The sequence below is a fragment of the Mesoplodon bidens genome (assembly GCF_964165515.1).
Source record: "Mesoplodon bidens genome assembly, chromosome: 10".
NCBI classification, from domain to species: domain Eukaryota; kingdom Metazoa; phylum Chordata; class Mammalia; order Artiodactyla; family Ziphiidae; genus Mesoplodon; species Mesoplodon bidens.
Window position 1 is genome coordinate 40,494,273 of NC_138172.1, and position 17,992 is coordinate 40,512,264.

Here is a 17,992-nt window from a genome sequence, read left to right on the forward strand (position 1 = left end):
GAGTGAAATGTAAAGATGTAAATCCTGATACTGTTACATATTTTAGTGGGACCAGTATTAAGAAAAATTAATATTTGGATGTGTTTGGCAGGGGGTTCTTAAAGCACCCTTCTGAGTTAATCTTTGCTATTGTCTGAAAGTTTACAAATATCTTACTCTGTTCAGAGCAGTGTTCATATCTCAGCTACACAGTACTCCTTGCTTCAAAGGAAATTGTTTCAAATTTTTTCTTCCTCAATCTTGAACTGTTGATACATACACATCAGCTTTTGCAGCTAAAGATTGAATTCAGTAACAGATACTCACTAAACTGAGTTCAGTTTTCTCCCTAACTCACCTTGTAAGTACCTATTTGTTATTGATTATATGTATTATATATAAGCTAGGAGAAAATGAACCTTTATCTTATTTTCCTTATGAATGACTTTTAATTAAAAGAATGCCAAGGGCTTCCATGGCAGTCCAGTGGTTAAGACTCCGTGCTTCTGCTTAGGGCACAGGTTTGATCCCTACTTGGGGAACTAAGATCCCACATGCCATGGGCTGCGGCCAAAAAATTTTTGTAATAAATAAATAAGAGAATGCCAAGTATGATGATAATAGCTGCATATAAATTGATCTTAATTACATAAAGCATTGTTGTGCTTTTGCATTGGAAGCAGAAAAACTTTTATTAGAAGGAAGAAGTTCATTAGGAAGTATTTTTATCTTTGCCTGGTGACCCTTAATTACAGACTTCCAGAAATCCTTGCCCCCTAAAATAAATCCGTATCTATCACACTATAATTACCTTTCTGTGTCTTATCTTCATAGTGTTAATCTGTTGTCTGTTATACACATGTGACTGTGCAAATAGATGTCTCTTGTTTAAATTGTTTAGGGAAGGATGCTTTTACACACAAAGCACATGGGTGTAATACAGAAAATCAAATAATATTTTTTCGTGGTAGATTATCCATGATAGTTTGAGATTCTAAGTTTAGGTGTCACAGCTAATTTCAGCTTTTCATAACAAAGCTGTAAGGAGTCATTTAAAACCAGAATCAAAGATTTGGCATAAGAAGCCCAGTCAGGTTTTTTCACCTATTTAGACATGGTGTATTCTTCTGGCTAATTTGCCTATTGCCACCGAATTGCAAATTGCCAGTATTTATAAATACTTACAGTTCTTGGCAGTCTGCTATTTAGAAGCACAACTTAGCCCATTTAAACGTAAATTCACCTTTCAATCTTTGTTTATCCAGCTGTGCTTATACAGGACTCTTTGAATAGTATACCTTTTTTACTCTGATGTAGCTAACTTCAAGCTGCTAGTCTTTTGCTTTACTTTTGTGGTAAGAAGTTTTGCTTGGTCTCTACCTTCTTTACACACTTGTTTTAAGTATTTTATGGCAGAAATGCTTGGGTACACTGTGGATGTGGAATCTGCTATGACTTAGAATCTCAGTTTTTCTCTCCTTTTTTATATGGCTTGTCTTACCTCTGAGTTTGGCTTCATAGGTTCTACTTGTCGCATAGCTGGGATCTCTAAAAAACTGATAGTCAGGAAGTATATAACCATTGTCAGAGCCAGAGCCAGAGCCACCACACTTTGCTGAATTCTAGCTCCACCACTTAACCAGCCTTGTGGTCTGGGACAAATTCTAGTTGTGTGTGTGTGTGTGTGTGTGTCTGTGTGTGTTTTGTTTGTAATTTTCTTGGCCACTGTGCCTCACGACATGCGAGATCTTAGCTCCCTGACCAGGGATCAAACCTGTGCCGCTTGCATTGGAAGTACAGAGTCTTAACCACTCGACCACCCGGGAAGTCCCATAGGACAAATTCTTTAACCCTCATCTATAAATAGAATAATAATAGATCCTACCTTATAGAGAGATTGTGAGGATTAAATGCATTACCACACAGAAAGTGCTTAGACCTATGGCTGGCACACAGTAAATGCTAGGTACGTAGTAGTGTAGTTAGGGAGACAGCCTGTGTAACCAAGTGTTACTTGCAAATTCTGCAGGCAACTAAGGATTATTGATTGACCTCTGTGACCAAGGTTGTACTTATTTTACTTCACACTGTCTTCATCAGATTACTCTATTGTGCTTATTATATGTTAGTAGACAGTTGTTTTGCATTTTAGGGATTCTTACTCTGAGTTACACTTATGACTGTAAGTACTCAGTACATTATCACTATTGTTTGTTGGACTGTTGTCTTAACTTTTTGTTGTATTTGGTTGAGGAATATGGAACTATTTGGCTCTGTGAGTTACTGTTTCTGAAAGGATGTGTGTTCACCTTATGAATTTTGCCATTACTTTTTAGATACTTGGCATATCGAAATTTTATGATCGACACATACCGCCTAAATCCCCAGGAATATTTAACCAGCACTGCTTGTCGGAGGAACTTGACTGGAGATGTATGTGCTGTGATGAGGTAAAAATGTCTTGACTTTTTCTCAGATATTTCACTGCAGGTGGTTACTGATACATTGCTAATGTTAGGTTGACTAAACTGGATGTTTTCTTGTTTAATAAAATACCTAAAGCATCTTTTTTTTAATTTTTATATTTTACATCTTTTATTGTATGGTCTAATCATAAACTGACTGTAGATGGAGAGTGGGTTAGGGTGGGGAATGGATAAGCTCTGTGCCCTAAATCTGTCTAAACAAAAAAACAAAATGTAGGTCTCCTCCTGTGAGTTTGGTTTATGTGTGAGCTCTTTGACCATGGACCTACATGAGCATTTGTTCCCTCATTTCTGTTATTGAAATGATTAGACTTTATACTAGATTTGGAGGTACTATGTTCCACATTATTTTGAGTTTGTAGAAATTGTCCCTCAAACCAAAATTGTCAGTTACTTTGTGATGGTTCATAGCCTACAAGAGAACACGTTTACTTAGGGTTTTTTTTCATTTGTTTTTTAATGAAATGTAATAATGCTTATTGAAGATGATGAGGTACATTCTCTAGATTTTAACTTTAAGAGCTTTATCCTTCAGGGTTCATGCCTTTTTAGAGCAGTGGGGGCTTGTTAATTACCAAGTGGATCCAGAAAGTCGACCCATGGCAATGGGACCTCCTCCGACTCCTCATTTCAATGTATTAGCTGATACCCCCTCTGGGCTTGTACCTCTACATCTTCGATCACCTCAGGTAAATTAGTGCAGCCTTTTTTTCAGGTCTGGGTGGTAATAGACAACTACTTGTAGCATTTATATTCATGAATTACTATTATAGTCATATAACAATGCTGTTCCTAAGCTGATAGGTTATGTTTGTTTGTTTTTGTATGTTGTAAATGTTTGAGTCCATAAGAATATTTAGTTGTTTAAGATAATGCTCTCCCATTAATGCCAAGAGTCTATGCTGTATCCTGTTACAGATTTGCTTTCATAACTCATGGCTCCTTTATCACTTCTGCCATCAAAGACACTAATAAAGAAGCAGACTGTATAAATGTGTTAAATTGTTCAGAACTGCTTCCCCTTCCTAACATTTGGAAAGTGGACATCTATGCACACGTTCTTTTTTTTTCTTTTAATCTCTTCTATAGAATTTTTTTTTAATTTACTTAATTTATTTATTTTTGGCTGTGTTGGGTCTTCTTTGCTGTGCTCTGGCTTTCTCTAGTTGCGGTGAGCGGGAGCTACTCTTTGTTGAGGTGCGTTGGCTTCTCTTGTTGCGCAGCACGGGCTCTAGGCACACGGGCTTCAGTAGTTGTGTCTAACGGGCTCTAGAGCACAGGCTCAGTAGTTGTGGTGCATGGGCTTAGTTGCTCCGCGGCATGTGAGATCTTCCCAGACCAGGGCTCTAACCCGTGTCCTCTGCATTGGCAAGTGGATTCTTAACCAGTACGCCACCAGGGAAGTCCCTTGAAAAGATTATTATGTCAATTGGATTATGTATACCATTCAGTTGGAATAACACGAATCTAACCTATATACTGCCCTCCACTGTGAAATATTAAAGAAGACTTGTCTATTTTCTCTGTGACTTGAGAGACAAAAAATATATATGTATATTTCTTACATGTTGAATTTTTGTTAGAAATGTAGTGTAAGGTGTAGGTATTTATTTTTTTGTAGAATCTCTAGTGGTTTAAGTGCCAATATTAACCATCCTTAAAAGCCTCTGTCCCTTTTACTTTGTAGAGGTTAATACAGCCATTTATCATTTATTTCACTCATAGGTTCCTGCTGCTCAGCAGATGTTAAATTTTCCTGAGAAGAACAAGGAAAAACCAATTGATTTGCAGAACTTTGGTCTTCGTACTGACGTTTACTCCAAGAAAACCTTAGCAAAGGTAAGGATTTTTCTATAGGGACATAAGGACGGACTACAAGCTAGCATGTGCTCTTTGTCCTTCTTCCTTCTAAGAAGCATCATTTTCCATAAGAAACTTTTACTTTTTGTAGGGTAAGGAGGTGCTTTCTACTTAAATCTGATGACATTTTATAAAAGTCACTTATCTTACCTTTTCTTAGTATGGTTAGAAGATAGGTGTTTAAAAATAACTATGATTAATGTGTTAAAATGAGGGGGAAAATGGAGAATTTCAACAGAGAATGGGAATATATAAAAAGAATCAAATACCTATTGAACAATTGAAAATATACTGAAATTAACCCATTGGATAGGTTTAACAGCAGGCTGGGCACAGCAGAAGACAGGATTAGTGAACTCAGGTTAGTAGATACATTGAAACTGAAGCAGCAAGAGAAAAAGAAATTAGTTGAAGTTGAGGGGACAGGACAAAGAGAAAAGGGTACAGAGACACATGAGATACAGTCAAAAGAATTAATATTTATCATTAGAGACCTATGAGAAGAGAAAGAACGGTACAGAAGCAATACTTGAAGATGTAAGGCGTAAAAATTTTCCATAACTAATGAAAAGATATCAACTCACAGAATAAGAGAGATTGAACATATCCATATTTGGATATAGAGAAAACCATACTCAGGCAAATGGTGCTTAACTTATGTATGTATGTATGTATGTATGTATGTATGTATGTATGTATGTATGTATGTATGTATGGCTGCGTTGGGTCTTCGTTGCTGCGGGCAGGCTTTCTCTAGTTGAGGTGAGCGGGGGCTACTTTTTGTTGTGGTGCATGGGCTTCTCATCGTGGTGGCTTCTCTTTTTTTTTTTTTTTTTTAAGTTTATTTATTTATTTTTTTAATTAGTTTCTGCTTTATAACAAAGTGAATCAGTCATACATATACATCTGTTCCCACATCCCTTCCCTCATGCATCTCCCTCCCTCCCACCCTCCCCATCCCACCCCTCCAGGCGGTCACAAAGCACCGAGCTGATCTCCCTGTGCTCTGCGGCTGCTTCCCACTATCTATCTACCTTACGTTTGGTAGTGTATACACGTCCATGCCTCTCTTTCGCCTTGTCACAGCCCACCCTTCCCCCTCCCCATATCCTCAAGTCCATTCTCAAGTAGGTCTGCGTCTTCATTCCCGTTTTGCCCCTAGGTTCTTCATGACATTTTTTTTTTTTTAATTCCGTATATATGTGTTAGCATACGGTATTTGTCTTTCTCTTTCTGACTAACTTCACTCTGTATGACAGACTCTAGGTCTATCCCGTGGTGGCTTCTCTTGTTGCGGAGCACGGGCTGTAGGCACGTGGGCTTCAGTAGTTGTGGCACATGGGCTCAGTAGTTGTGGCTCGCGGCTCTAGAGCAGAGGCTCAGTAGTTGTGGCACACGGAGTTAGTTGCTCCACGGCATGTCGGATCCTTCCAGACCAGGGCTCAAACCCGTGTCCCCTGCGTTGGCAGGCGGATTCTTAACCACTGCACCACCAGGGAAGTCCCGGTGCTTAAACTCTTAAAGCTAACATCTTAAATCAGCCAAGGAGCAGGAGGGTTGGGGAAGGACACATTAAATTCAGAGGCACAGGGCCTCCCTGGTGGCGCAGTGGTTGAGAGTCCGCCTGCCGATGCAGGGGATACGGGTTCGTGCCCCGGTCTGGGAGGATCCCATATGCCGCGGAGCGGCTGGGCCCGTGAGCCGTGGCCGCTGGGCCTGCGCGTCCGGAGCCTGTGCTCCGCAACGGGAGAGGCCACAACAGTGAGAGGCCCGCATACCACAAAAAGAAAAAAAAAAAAAAAAAAAAAAAGAAAAGAAATTCAGAGGCACAATGATAAAACTGATGTCTGACTTTTCAACAGAAATGATAGAAACCAGAGGACAGTGTAATAATATTTTTAAATGCTGAAAGGAAAATTGTCACTCTGAAATTCTGTATCTGGTATCAAAAACTGACAGAACAGAAAGGAGTAATAGGCAGACACTCAAGTATAGTTGGAGATTTCAACAATCCTTTCTCGGTAATTGGTAGAACAAATAGAAAGTCAGCAAGAGTATTAAAGACCTACAACACCACTATCAACCAATAAGATCTATTGGTATTTATAGAAGATTCTGCAAAATAGCAGAAACACATTGTTTTAAAGTTCTCGGGGGGACTTCCCTGGTGATCCAGTGGTTAAGACTCCACGCTTCCACTGGAGGGGGCGTGGGTTCGATCCCTGGTCAGGGAACTAAGATCCCACGTGCTGTGCAGTGCAGCCAAAAAGTAAAAAAATAAAAAATAATAAAATTCATGGGGAATACTCAACAAAATGTACACAATTCTGAGCAATAAAATTAGTATCATAAGTTTTAAAAGATTGAAATTATACAGTGTCGTTGTATGATTTTATACATATGGAATGAATGTGGTTGACTCACCACAGCAAAATTAAACTAGAAACCAAAAATAGGAAAACAGTAGAGAAGATTAATAAAATAAGAAGATGGTTATTTGAAGAGATCGATAAATTTGATAAACCTCTAGCCAAGAGTGATCAAGAAGAAAAAACACAAATCCCTGATCAGGAAAGAAAGAGTACATCACTGTTGATTCTACTTATATATAAAGGCAATAAAGAATATGCTTAACAACTTCGTGGTAATATATTTGACACTTTGATGAAATGGGCAAATCCCTTGAAAGCAACAAAATATAAAAGTCGGGACTTCCCTGGTGGTGTAGTGGTTAAGACTCCGTGTTCCCAATGCAGGGGGCCCACGTTCAATCCCTGGTCGGAACTAGATCACGCATGCTGCAGCCAAGAGTTCGCATGCCACAACTAAGGAGCCTGCGTGCTGCAACTTAGGAGCCTGCAAGCCACTACTAAGGAGCCCACCTGCCACAACTAAGACCCAGTGCAACCAAATAAATAAATACATTTTTTTGAAAAACCAAGATATAAAAGTCTTCCCAGGATAGAGATAACTTGACATATTAGGTTAAAAATAATGTCCTCCAAAGAAATCAGGTCCTCATGTCTGTAACTTGTAAATATTACCTTATATGGAAAAAGATTCTTTGCAGATGTGATTAAGTTAAAGATTTTTTTTTTTTTTTTTTTTTTTTTTTTTTTTTTGCGGTATGCGGGCCTCTCACTGTCGTGGCCTCTCCCGCCGCGGAGCACAGGCTCCGGACACGCAGGCCCAGCGGCCATGGCTCACGGGCCCAGCCGCTTCGCGGCATATGGGATCCTCCCAGACCGGGGCACGAACCCGCATCCCCTGCATCGGCAGGCGGACTCTCAACCTCTGCGCCACCAGGGAAGCCCTAGTTAAAGATTTTTAAGATGAGATAATCCCGTATTATTCTGGTGGGCTCTGAGTACCATCACATTTGTCCTTATAAGAGAAAAGTATAGAGATTTTACAGACAGGAGACTGTAAAATCCATGTGACCTTGGATGCAGTTACTGGAATGAGGTGGCTACAAACCAAAGAATTCTGGGGCAGCCACCAGAAGAAGGAAGAGACAAAGAATTTAGTCTCCCCTAGAGCTTCCAGAGGGAGCATTGCCCTGCTAACACCTTGATTTTGGTCCAGTCATAATGATTTTGAACTTCTAGCCTCCTGAGCTGTGAGAGGATAAATTTTTGTTATTTTAAGCCACCAAGTTTGTGATAATTTTTTAGAGCAACCACTAGAAATTATACACTTGAACCACCTTATTCAAGTGTATAATTTATACATTGTTATACAATATCTATATGTAGTTAAACATCTTCCTAAAAACAAAACTCTATGCCCAGATGATTCTGCTGATGAATTTGTACCAGGCACTTAAGGAAGAAATAATACCAATCTACACAAGCTCTTCCAGAAAGTAAAAGTGTAGAGAACATGATTATAGCTAAACATATATGTACCCAATTATCCAACTTCTGGCTATATAGACCAGATAAATGGGTTTATAAAAGAATGTGCGAGAACATCCATAGCAGCCTTATCCAGGATAGCCAAAAACTGTAAATAATATAATGGGTAAATTGTGGTTTATTCAAACAATGTAATGCTACACAGAGATGAAATGTTTCACTTCTTCATATAACAATGAGGTTGAATCTGCTTACCATAATATAGGACAAGAAGCCAGACCCATAAACTACATACTGAATGGTTTTGTTATTATAAAATTCAGATCTGCAGAAACTAGCCTACGATTGTAGAATTCAGAATAGTGTGTATCAATACTTTCGTGGTTTGTTAACAACTGGAGGTTAAAGGGCTTTTGAGTATTGATTTGAGTGTTGTTACATGGGTGTATAAGTAGAATTGTAGTCACACTGTACACATAAGATTTGTGTATTTTGTTGTACATATATTTTACCTCAATAAATACAAAAGAAAGAAATTCTAAAATCATGTAGAAACCCTGGCCCTGATGAAGTTACTCAAGTTGTAACCAAGAGGAGAAACATTAACTGACTTAAGCCAGTAGGAATGGGGAAAATCCTTTCTATGCTTTGTGGCTGAGAAGTGGGGAAATGGTTGCTGTGGACCTACCCAGTAAATGCCATTCATGTCTAGGTTATGCAGATCTGCCCTATATTTGGGTCTTCTTTTTCAGAATTTAGATGAAATATTGATGAATTTTGTTCCACTCAGGGCTCCATATCTGATTGGTGGTCACTTCTGATGTTTGTTCATTAAGAGTAGCCTTTGGGGGGATTCCCTGGCAGTCCAGTGGTTAGCTCTCACTGCCAAGGGCCTGGATTCCTGGTCGGGGAACTAAGATCCCACATGCTGCCAAAAACAAAATAAAAAAGAGTAGCCTTTGGTTATCTTAAAGTAATCCTCAAGGAGTCTGAGCAGTGTATTGGGAGTTAAAGCTACATACATCTTTTCTTCCTCACAAAGGCATACTTTAGGCTTTTAATCCTGCAATTCTTAGATTCCTCTTCTTATTCTGTATTTAAAGACTAGTTATTTATATTTATTTATTTTTTTATTTTTTTGGCGGTACGCGGGCCTCTCACTGCCGTGGCCTCGCCCGTTGTGGAGCACAGCCTCCAGACGCGCAGGCTCAGTGGCCATGGCTCATGGGCCCAGCCACTCTGTGGCATGTGGGATCTTCCCGGACCGGGGCACGAACCCGCGTCCCCTGCATTGGCAGGCGACTCTCAACCACTGTGCCACCAGGGAAGCCCAAGACTAGTTATTTTTAGTACATTTTTTGCAAATGAACACATATTTCATAATGATATGGATTGAATATTATGGAGACCTAATAAATTATAATTTTTACCTGCAGTGTATACAGCACAATCGTGCAGAAAGGCTGAGTCAAATGAATTGAGAAACTTTATTGATACAAAGAAATCATGGATTATAGAAGTTTTCTCTTCATTTCTTAAATTGTAATCTCCCAAAATAGAATTTTCAGAGAAGGGATAATATGTTAGAATGTGTATTTTGAATTAGTAACATATGTGGCTAAAGAATAATGTCAAGTATACTACACAGCCAGTCCTCTCCATGAATGGAGTAGAATCTGCAAATCAAGAAGTATGAATCAATTGATTTAGTTTTACACGACACAGACTTGGTTTTCTTATAAATAATAGAAATAAGTGGTCTAAGTAATCCATGTCTAATGTCTAAGTAGTCCACAAGTCCTTGGTAGATAGCAAGAAATCTTTGAAATAAGCCAGCCTTTCTGTTGGGAGTTTTGGTTCTTTATGTGTTTTATTCTTGTTACTCAGGGACTTACTTTGGTGGTTTGCAGAAAACAGTCTGCAGAACTTAGAAGGGAATCCTGATGAGCTCCATATTCAACCTTTAGGAATGAGTAAATAATTTCTGAATTTTTTTCTTCAGAGTAAAGGTGCTAGTGCTGGAAGAGAATGGACTGAACAGGAGACACTTCTACTGCTGGAGGTAAGCAGATTAGTGATGGAGCCCCTTTATTCATATGAGATGGGTGCTAGCTTTCTGTGACTAGCATTTTAAGTATACCTTTGGAATTTATCCTGAAATTTTTCATTCCATGTAATGAGTTTTAATAGAATTTTCTTGGGCTGTTGCAGTTTAAATACCACACTGGGGGTGATGTGCTAGCTGTCAGTAGGGGAGATCAAGCCTGGATATGTGTTGTTTTGGCTCAGGTTGTGTTCTTTTTGTTTTAAGTCTGTTGCCACCAATTAAATATTGCAGATTTTCCAAAGCAATCTAGATATCTAACTCTTCCTCCAAAATTAGAAGATCTGGCAACTCTGGGCCCTTATTCTCAGATAGCAATAATTAGCTGGCTGGCCTTGGGTAGCAGATGTTCCTTGGAAATGGGGCATTTCTTCATAGTCCAAATTTTCTTAACTTAGCCCTCCTCAGTCATTGTAGATTAGTTCCCTAGTGCTTGTATGCATTTGAGTGTACAACCTCCATATTTCCCCAAAGGATTTCTGAGAAGTGGATGAAGATACCTGCCACTGAAAAAAATTATCTTGATTATGAAAGCAGAAGACTGTGATAAGCCCGTGATTATGCATCGTGTCTCTGTCAGTCAGCATATTGAATGCTTTTTAATTTCGTTATGTCTTTAAGAGATTCTTGCAAATTCTTACAGAACTAGATCTCAGAACTATTTCTACTCTGAAGGGTAGGAAAAAGAGAGTATTTGGTTTCATATTTATCAGCCATTTCCAAGGAAGGACCATTTGTCTTTAGTTATAGAACAACAATTGTTGGGGTAAAATGGAGATTTCATGACACTACTTAGTATTTGTGGATAGTATGTGTGGGAGCTGAATTAGGACCAAATGAGGAAGTTTATTGTTAAATATGTTAGGAATGCTTTTGCCTACGTGGAACAGAAAATCTGACGAGCAATACATTAAACCAAAAGAACTTTGGTTTTTTGTTCAACTAGATTTCTTCAGATTGGCAATTCCAAGATTCTTTCCACTGTTCAATTATATCATCAGGTCCCTAGTTTTTCTGTTGTTTTGTTCTGCCTTCCTTAGCTGTCCACATTCTGTCTCTTTGTGTTCTGGTCACAGGAAGGCGGTAGTTAGTTCCAGATTTCTCATCCCTATTTAAAACAGGAAGAGAATTGGAAAAGGCACCTGGGGACTTCTCTTCCTGGGCTCTTCTTGTGAGGAAAAGCTTTCCCAGAAGCCCCTCATCAGTGTTTCCTTTCTATCTCACTGATGAAATGGGTCTCATAGACACCTAGTACTGCGTGTGATCCTGGGAAAACAAATACATGGCTTTCTAGTTTCTATAGTGGGGTCATCCTGGAAGAAGTGATGATTGCTCCTGGTAATTACTGGCAGCATCTACACCAATTATAACTGTAACATTAGAGCAGTGAATTTATGGAGGAAGAGAGCTCCCTTTCACTGGAGTACTGCATCTGATCAAAACTTGTATATCGTATAAAATATGCAATTCAGAAATCAACTATCAAATAAAAGATTAGACTAGGTCAGCAGTTCTCAAACTTTCTGGGCTCAAGAAGCACTTGTACTCTGAAAATTTTTATTGAGGACTCCAAATAGTTTTAATTTATGTGACTTTTATCAGTTTTTTTTTTTTTTTTTTTTGCTGTACGCGGGCCTCTCACCGCTGCGGCCTCTCCCATTGCGGAGCACAGGCTCCGGACGCGCAGGCCCAGCGGCCACAGCTCGCGGGCCCAGCCGCTCCGCGGCACGGGGGATCCTCCCGGACCGGGGCACGAACCCGCGCCCCCTGCATCGGCAGGCGGACCCTCAACCACTGCGCCACCAGGGAAGCCCCTATCAGTATTTTTTAAATTAAAGATTAAAACTGAGAAAAATATTTAATTCACTTAAAATAACAGTGAACCCCTTTTGAGTTAACATAATTAACATTTTTATGAAAAATAGCTTTTTTTTTTTTTTTTGGTTTTGTTTTGTTTTGTTTTTTTTGCGGTACGCGGGCCTCTCACTGTTGTGGCCTCTCCCGTTGCGGAGCACAGGCTCCGGATGCGCAGGCTCAGCGGCCATGGCTCACGGGCCCAGCTGCTCCGCGGCATGTGGGATCTTCCCGGACTGGGGCATGAACGTGTGTCCCCTGCATCGGCAGGCGGACTCCCAACCACTGCGCCACCAGGGAAGCCCTGAAAAATAGCTTTTGAAAAAAGGTATTAGTGAGAAGTATAGCATTTATATATTTTAGCAAGTCTATAATGTTTGGCTTACTAGAATACAGCTGGATTTTCATATTTGCTTTTCTACCAGGTATGTTGTTTTAGTTTAAGTATATTAGAAAAGTCTGGTATCACCTGGATATGTAGTTGGAAGCACGAGAAGTATCTTAATGGCCTTTTCAGGTAATTATGAATATTCTTCTTTGATACAGACATCTCCCTCCTTTTTTTTTTTTTAAACAAATTGAAGGTTTGTGGAAACCCTGCATTAAGCAAGTCGGTTGGTGCCATTTTTCCAACAGTATTTGCTCACCTTGTGTCTCTGTGTCACATTTTGGTAATCCTCACAATATTTCAGACTTTCTTATTGTTATTTTATTTGTTACAGTGATCTGTGATCAGTGGTCTTGAATGTTACTCTTGCAAAAAGATTACACACTGAAGGCTCAGGTGATGGTTAGCATTTTTTAGCGACACAGTATTTTAAAATTAAGGTACAGTGTTCTTTTTAAGACATATAATACTGTTGCACACTTAGTAGACAACAGTATAGTGTAAACATAACTTTTATATGTGCTGGAAAACCAAAATATCCATGTGACTTGCTTTATTGCAGTATTCGCTTTATCTCAGTGGTGCAGAACTGAACCCGCAGTATCTCTGAGGTATGCTTGTGTTACATTAAAACTTGACCACTGATAGTTTCTTAAAGCTTAGATGCAGCATGGAATCCATTGGTCTCTCTTGCCCTTGTAATGGATCTTTTATCCATGTATGGCTGCATAATGTCTTTCATTGATAAATTGGAAAATATTGGTTTACTGAATTATGCAGATCTTCCAAAAGTTGATGCAGTTCATGATACAGTATGAAAAAGTCTAATTTGATAATACTGTGACCAATCTCAGTAGAAAAGTCTTTTTAAAAGTAGAACAAGTGGGACTTCCCTACTGGTGCAGTGGTTAAGAATCTGCCTGCCAATGCAGGGGACATGGGTTCGAGCCCTGGTCTGGGAAGATCCCACAATGCCGCGGAGCAACTAAGTCCATGCACCACAGCTACTGAGCCTGTGCTCTAGAGCCCACGAGGCACAACTACTGAAGCCTGCGTGCCTTGAGCCCGTGCTCCACAACAAGAGAAGCCACCGCAATGAGAAGCCTGCGCACCGCAACGAAGAGTAGCCCCGCTCGCCACAAACAGAGAAAAGCCCATGTGCAGCAGTGAAGACCCAACACAGCCATAAATTTTAAAAAATAATAAAATAAAATTTTAAAAAATGAGCTTTCGGGCTTCCCTGGTGGCGCAGTGGTTGAGAGTCCGCCTGCCGATGCAGGGGACACGGGTTCGTGCCCCGGTCTGGGAAGATCCCACATGCCGCAGAGCGGCTAGGCCCGTGAGCCATGGCTGCTGAGCCTGCGCATCCGGAGCCTGTGCTCTGCAAGGGGAGAGGCCACAACAGTGAGAGGCCCGCCTACCGCAAAAAAAAAAAAAAAAAAAAAAAAAAAAAAAAAAAAAAAAAATGAGCTTTCATGGCGGATAAGTATTTTTCACAATTGTAATTTTCACTTAATCATTGACAACAAACACCATCAGTTGTTTTCCTTGGAGTGACTTTTTTTTTTTTAAGTCTTTATTGAATTTGTTACAACACTGCTTTTGTTTTATGTTTTGGTTTTTTGGCCACGAGGCATGTGGGATCTTAGCTCCCCGGCGAAGGATCAAACCCATGCCCCCTGCATTGGAAGGCAAAGTCTTAACCACTGGACTGCCAGGGAAGCCCCTGGAGTGACATTTTTGAGAATCATTGTTTATTTTTGGATAAATGTCTGCCAGATATCTGTGTCTGTAAAACCATGGTGTGTTAGCAATTCGTTCTAGTGATGATATTCAGTGAAAAAAGTGGCTACTTGAACTTGAAACTCAATCACAAGTGCTTTTCCTTTCGACAGCCATCATGCTTTGAAAGTTGATATTTAGTCCTCTTGTGTACCTCCCATTTCATAACACTGAAGATTAAAAACACATGGGCTAAGATATTTAGATTCAATAAAATTAATAATCTTTACTGTTTCATCAAGGAAATGTTTAAGTAAAGTTGGCTTATTTTGCTTCTGCAGGTGTGTGGCACTGAAGAATAAAATGACAAGACAGTATGGTGCCACTGCCTTGATTCATACTAAGGGGTCATACTAATTGCTTTTGCACCATTGAGCAAATGTCAGCATAATGAACGGACAGTAATGTCCTAGTATTATTCTGAAAATGATTTTGATCTTTCAGTTCCTGTGAAAGGGTCTGGTGCTCCATGAGTATCCAGACTACACTTTAGGATATTTTGGGCCTGGTGATGGCTCATGTTTCTGCATTGCTTTAATTTGATTTTGAGTTGTTCCAACAGTTGTGGTTCATTAAGAAGTTTTAGTGGTGTATTAACTCTTCCCTTTTCTTTTTTACACCCCTCTTCTACTTTTCCTTATTCTCTCTTTCTCTCTCTCTCTGTGTCTCTCTGGATCAAAATTCAAAAATATTTGTTCCTTTTGAGTTCTTAACACTATTTTAATTTATTCTTATCCGCCCATTGAGTATCAGTGATATGCAAAGAGCTTCTTTTCTGAGCTCCTTTTTATTTGTTTCAACGCTATCTTCTCTAGCCATATGTGCTATGGATATTAATTTTAAAGTTCTCAGTATTTGTGGGGGAATGTATGGGATATGCTTTTGTATTGCTTGTTTAGAATCTGTGGGCTCTAGGGAGAAATTCAGTTGTGCAACACTACCTGAAACAACAGGCTCCTGTCAGTCAGCTCTTTTCCTTGCTGCACATTGATACTCAAAATTTTCTCCTCTGCTACATTAAGATTTGTGGATAGTAAATACAGAGTGAGGTCAGAATGGCTGAGCTACTGTTTAACCTGAGCATATTCAAGAAAACCACAGTATCCCCACACAATAGTGCATTTTCTCTCCTGCAGGTGGAACCTGTACAGTGGTTGATTTTTCTTTTAAACATGCTGTTGAATCAACAGGTGTTGTCTGCACTTACACAAAGAGAAAAGACTTCCTAACAGCATTGTTTACCATTAACACCTGTTTTTATAGCTTATTGGTAATTAATAGCTTAAGAATATGAAGTCAGAAGAAAAATTTTTAATCGATTTATAACCAAAAACATGGTCAATTTCTCCCTGATAGATCTGGAAGATTCATTAGGGTTTATTGTTGTCTGCCTACCCCTACCCTCACCAGAATCATACCATTTTATCGGACAAGTATATCACACAGGCAGCTTCCCAAATATTTAGGATTATTCTTTTTTTTTTTTTTTTTTTTTTTTTTTGCGGTACGCGGGCCTCTCACTGTTGTGGCCTCTCCCGTTGCGGAGCACAGGCCCTGGGCGCGCAGGCTCGGTGGCCATGGCTCACGGGCCCAGCTGCTCCTTGGCATGTGGGATCTTCCCAGACTGGGGCATGAACCCATGTCCCCTGCATTGGCAGGCGGACTCGCAACCACTGCGCCACCAGGGAAGCCTTAGGATTATTCTTGAGACCACCACTTTTTTTTTTTAACCTATCCCATGCTTCTCTTTTTTTTTTAACTTCTTTTTTGGAGTATAATTGCTTTATGATGGTGTGTTAGTTTCTGCTTTATAACAAAGTGAATCAGTTATACATATGTCCCCATATCTCTTCCCTCTTGCATCTCCCTCCCTCCCACCCTCCCTATCCCACCCCTCTAGGTGGACACAAAACACTGAGCTGATCTCCCTGTGCTATGCGGCTGCTTCCCACCAGCTATCTGTTTTACGTTTGGTAGTGTATATATGTCCATGCCACTCTCTGACTTTGTCCCAGCTTACCCTTCCCCTCCCCATATCCTCAAGTCCATTCTCTAGTAGGTCTGCATCTTTATTCCCATCTTGCCCCTAGGTTCTTCATGACCTTTTTTTTTTTTTTTTTTTTTTAGATTCCATATATATTTGTTAGCATACAGTATTTGTTTTTCTCTTTCTGACTTACTTCACTCTGTATGACAGACTCTAGGTCCATCCACCTCACTACAAATAACTCAGTTTCGTTTCTTTTTATGGCTGAGTAATATTCCATTGTATATATGTGCCACATCTTTCTTTTTATGGCTGAGTAATATTCCATTGTATATATGTGCCACATCTTCTTTATCCTTTCATCTGTTGATGGACGTTTAGGTTGCTTCCATGTCCTGGCTATTGTAAATAGAGCTACAATGAACATTTTAGTACATGACTTTTTTTTTTTTTTTTTTTTTGCCGTACGCGGGCCTCTCACTGTTGTGGCCTCTCCCGTTGCGGAGCACAGGCTCCGGATGCGCAGGCTCAGCGGCCATGGCTCACGGTCCCAGCCGCTTCACGGCATGTGGGATCCTCCCAGACCGGGGCACGAACCCATGTCCCCTGCATTGGCAGGCGGACTCTCAACCACTGCGCCACCAGGGAAGCCCTCCATGACTCTTTTTGAATTATGGTTTTCTCAGGGTATATGCCCAGTAGTGGGATTGGTGGGTCGTATGGTAGTTCTATTTTTAGTTTTTTAAGGAACGTCCATACTGTTCTCCATAGTGGCTGTATCAATTTACATTCCCACCAACAGTACAAGACGGAGACCATCACTTTTATTTAAAAATACTTTATTTGATATGGTTTCTTATCAAAGCACAGTTATTATATGGAATGCTGCAGGTTATTGTTTTTGATTGTGTTACTACAAATATTGGGGGCATAATTTCAATTTTGCAAATAACCAAAGTGGAATCTATTCATTGGACAAATGAATGCAGTTTGAAAAAGATCTTTAATTGGTAGACATGCATAAGATCAAGAAGATGGAGTCATGTTTGAGTAAGATTTCATTTGTAAAATGCGTGAGGAATTTCACGTGTTTCACCTGAAAATGCATCATCAGTATAAGAAGCCACAAAACGCATCATCAGTATAAGAAGTCCTTACAGCAGTTTGAAATGGCATTGATAGAATCAGGGTGCCAGAAAGAAAGAAGAAATAGCACCATTCTATTCCATAGTGACTAAGGGGATTTTTAAAAAGAGGCTTTCACGATTTCTCTTTTTTTTTTTTTTTTTTCTTTTTTTTTTTGCGGTACGCGGGCCTCTCACTGTTGTGGTCTCTCCCGTCTCAGAGCACAGGCTCCGGACGCGCAGGCCCAGCGGCCATGGCTCACAGGGCCAGCCGCTCCGCGGCACGTGGGATCCTCCTGGACCGGGGCACGAACCCACGTCCCCTGCATCGGCAGGCGGACTCCCAACCACTGCGCCACCAGGGAAGCCCTCACGATTTTTTTTAAGTCCACAACTGATTACAGTATTCTTCCTGGTCATTTATCATTGTCCCTGGCTTTGAAATTGAGAAAACTTGAATCTGTGAGCTTGTTGGTTCTACCTGGTTAACTTTTCTTTCTCATGCCTGCTTTGCTTTCTCATGCTTTGTATTTATTATCCCTTAAGTAATTAATGGCCATAAAATCTTGCA

The 17,992-nt window shown here is 40.0% G+C and overlaps 1 protein-coding gene across 1 annotated transcript in view; it reads left to right on the forward strand.

The window, feature by feature from the left end:
- Positions 1-17,992, forward strand: part of SMARCC1 (SWI/SNF related BAF chromatin remodeling complex subunit C1) — a 179,421-nt gene that overhangs the window by 87,414 nt on the left and 74,015 nt on the right. Inside the window, exons 16-19 of the mRNA XM_081247501.1 lie at positions 2,316-2,429; positions 3,001-3,154; positions 4,191-4,304; positions 10,185-10,244. Of these exons, the coding sequence (XP_081103627.1) occupies positions 2,316-2,429; positions 3,001-3,154; positions 4,191-4,304; positions 10,185-10,244 (442 nt within the window). The remainder of the gene's footprint in view (positions 1-2,315; positions 2,430-3,000; positions 3,155-4,190; positions 4,305-10,184; positions 10,245-17,992) is intronic.